The sequence below is a fragment of the Hippocampus comes genome, unplaced genomic scaffold, assembly GCF_001891065.2.
Source record: "Hippocampus comes isolate QL1 unplaced genomic scaffold, H_comes_QL1_v1.1 scaffold56, whole genome shotgun sequence".
NCBI classification, from domain to species: domain Eukaryota; kingdom Metazoa; phylum Chordata; class Actinopteri; order Syngnathiformes; family Syngnathidae; genus Hippocampus; species Hippocampus comes.
In genome coordinates, this window is record NW_017842056.1 from 747,520 (window position 1) to 751,192 (window position 3,673).

Consider the following 3,673-nt stretch of genomic DNA (forward strand, 5'->3'; position numbering starts at 1 on the left):
TGTGTTCGTGTGTGTGTGTGTGTGTGTGTGTGTGTGTGTGTGTGTGAGTGCGCGTGTGTGAGTGCGCGCGCGAGGTAGCCGGAGGAGTCGTGCTGATGCTGCAAAATGGCGATTTGTAAAATCAAGATCAGTACTGTTGTAAAAAATCGCAGAAGAAGGCATCGGTACAATTTGTTCCACTTGCTGGCGATGCACATTTGGATAAAAAAAAAAAAAAAAAAAAGCAGCTACCTTAGTCAGCGCTCGCCTCCCAGCCAATTGTTTCTGTGGCAACATAAGTACCGCTATTGGATCAGAATTTTTGTGCTCTTATCAGCTGCTCCTTTAAAAAAAAAAGAAGCTTCTGCAGGAAGACATCAAGATCCGGATGCTCAAAGGAGGAAAAAGTGGCACAAAAGTAAGGCAAAACGAAGAACGACATCTATACACGTACATCCATCCTCTTTTGCGCTTCTCCTCATTTGGGTGAGCAGGAGGCCCAGCTGACTTTGGGTGACCAGTCCAGGGTACACCCTGAACTGCTCACCAGCCAATCACAGGGTAGGTAGAGAAAAGCATTTCGACTCCGATTAAGGGCAGTGACACATTCGGACAATTTCCAGAGCACCCAACATGTATGTTTATGGAATGCGGAATCCAACCCAGCCGGAGTCCTGATTCGAACCCCGACTTCACGAGTGTTGTACATGCTTAGCTGTAAGCCACCTATTTTATGGGAAACTGAAGTGATATCAAAAGCTTTCTGGATCCTAATTTCGGCTGAACAAAATAAACAAAAACACCTTTTAAAAGAGGTTAAAGTTTGAAAATTTGTCATAAAAAAAGTCATAACAAAATATAAATTCTTAAATATGACAAAAAAAATGGGAGGCCTGTGCTTCTCTGTTTAGGTTGCTGCCCTCGCAACAACCTGACCCCAGATAAGTCAAGGAAAATGAATGGATAGATCCATTTTTGAAAGGGTCAAATTGACCAATTTCAAAGTAAAAACAAAAACCTTTTATGGAAATAAATGTGTTCTGCTTAAAAAAAAAAAAGATGTAAAAAAAACATTATGAAACTTATGCTCGAGCCCCCCCCCCACACACCATCTCTTAATCTTTAAAAGGGGTCAATTTGGCAAAAATTAGGTTGAATTTTTTTTTTTTTATGTAAAAAAACAAAAGGGCTTTAACATATGCGGGGGGAGGGGGGGGGTCGCTAAGGATAAAACGAGTTGTTTTTAACACTCCAGTACAAGCAGCCCACGAGCCCCATCGCGCCGCCTGCTTGGCCTCGACCTGTGCGCAAAGAGACACGTGCACGTTGGCGGATGGAAAACCTTATCGAAGCACCATCGCGGCCTGCAGCCCGTTGTGTTTTGTCCACATTGTGTCAAGTCATGCAACTCGCCCCAATTTTTGCCCGGAGGTGCTTCACTGCGAGCGGAACCACTTTTTTTTTTCACGGCGTGTGCTTCTGGTGAAAAGCAAACTTTTGCATAGCTTATTTTCAACAAGGCAAGAGTCGGCGTTACGCAAAGTTGCCACCATCCAAAATGTGCCTCTGATGCAAACAATGGATTATATCATATACTGTATTTCTATACGCTATAATTTTGGCTTTTGGACGTTTTGTCTACCAGTCCCGTGAAGCCTTGGGTGATGCCCCAAGGCGAGAAGGGCTACCCGGGGTCCCCGACTTGCCGCTTGGCTCTTAGACGTCGCCGTTGCGGTCTGGAGCGAAGCAGCCGTTGGTCCTGCAGCCGCTCTGCGTCGTCGTGGCCCGGGACGCTTTGTTCTGCCGGGCTCTCCAGCGTTGGGCCAGCGGCTCCATGAAGAGCGACAGGGAGGAGAGCAGGTAGCAGAGCCCCGCCAGGTAGAAGGAGCAGTCGTAGGTCTGCGTGTAGTCGTACAGGAAGCCTAAATCCCCCAACGCAAAAACAAATCACATTCTAGCGTCAGCAGTGGCATTTTTATGAGGGGAAATGATCATATTCAACCCGGTCGAGCAGGCGCGTTTAAAAAAAAAATTCTGAATGAAAGACAACAAAAATCAGCACTACACTAGCGACCACTGTACCCCCCCTCCCCCCCAAAAAAAGTGATTTCAAGCAGAGTGGATGTTTTGAATTGCTTCTCCTTGATGTATTTTGGCCCAAGATTGTGAATGAGCTTTGGCCTTGTCACTCGGCGGAATTCATGGAGCACAATCAATCGGCCAGCATACGCCCGCCAACCGCAAGCGCGAGGCCGGCAGAAAATGATTCCGACAGCACGATTGGCAATCCGTCAGGTGAAAAAGGCCAGCCAACATTTTACCTGCATTGCCATCAATACAGGGCGGCCCGCCTCATTCTTTCAATTCGGCCCACCTTGCATTATTTGGAGGATCCTCTATTTGCCAGTGATGGGAAAACGAAGCTTCATGAAGCACTTTTTTACTACTCCAGATGATGCTCTTGGTTTAATGCCATGGAAATGTGTTAAAATTCCACTGCATCTTTAAGCCAAGAGTGCCATCTAGAGGAGTCAAAAACTATCACAAGTGCTTCATGAAGCTTCGCTTGTCCATCACTACAATTTGCCGCATTTATTTCGACATTCAATTGGGTTCAAATGGATTTTAAGGGTCTCATTATTCGAGAAAATAATTGGTTCAGAACTTCAAATGACATTCGTTTTAAATTAGAGCAACAATGACAATGGATGATTGTTTTAGTGTTCAAGAGGAAATATTTTACATACATTTGTACATACAAGTCGCTCGCATACAAATTTTAATTTGTGTTTACTCAGCTCAGAATGAACTGGCCTGTTGGAAAAAAAAAAAAAAAAAAAAATCAAATGCGGTCATTGTGCCCAAAGTTTGCCGAGGTCTACTCTCCAGCGACAATGCCGAGTTAACGGCGGGCGTGCGAACAAGAATCTGCTTCAGGTTTGTTGTCTGTCAAACTGTCGGCTTGTTTTGCAGGGACGCAAGCTATTTACGAACTGACCCCCGAAGGGGTCATTCATGACATTTCAACCCAAAAATACTCCAGCTGGCGTCTGGGCCTGACTGGCTGGCTGACACCGCGGGGGAACCTTGCATATTTCCAGGTGGCTGGAAATACTGAGTGCATGCGTGTGTGGTGTGTGTGTGTGTGTATATACATATATATGTATTGGGGGTGGAGCTTTTTCCGTTGCCGGTCCCTCTCTTTGGGCAAGCCTGCTCGCCGCCCATCTTTAAAACTCATCTTCAAACTCATTTTTCTTCTTTGGCTTTTGACTCAGCATGAGACTGGCTTTTGAGTTGGACTGTTTTTGTGCTTTCCTCTGTCTTTGTTATTCATGGATTGTTGTATTTATTTTAACGTGCTCGAGAAATACAGTCCAGTTGAGTTCCATTTCATAAAAACCTTGTTTCAGGACTTTCGGATGACCTTGGGGGTGGGGGGGTGTAATCCGACTAATTTGCTCATCAAATGAAGTCTTTGATTAGCAAAACTGCTCCCTTTCAGTCCCACAGACCTCAATGATACGTGTACCATTTTGGTTTTTATTTGGTGACTGTGTGTGCCGTGCAAATTACATTCTCGATGCCGATTGGCCGGCATGATCTGAGCCCATGTGGGTCGGCCTGAAACATTGACGGACTGGTGTATCTTCCCTCAGGGATTTTTTTTTTTTTTGGGGGGGGTATGGTTACA

General features: G+C 45.3%; 1 protein-coding gene across 1 annotated transcript in view; it reads right to left on the minus strand.

Moving 5' to 3' along the window:
- Positions 1 to 1,445: 1,445 nt before the first annotated feature.
- Positions 1,446 to 3,673, minus strand: part of slc16a4 (solute carrier family 16 member 4) — a 33,438-nt gene continuing 31,210 nt past the window's right edge. Inside the window, exon 11 of the mRNA XM_019860823.1 lies at positions 1,446 to 1,901. Coding sequence (XP_019716382.1) covers positions 1,696 to 1,901 — 206 coding nt within the window. The 3' untranslated portion in view covers positions 1,446 to 1,695. The remainder of the gene's footprint in view (positions 1,902 to 3,673) is intronic.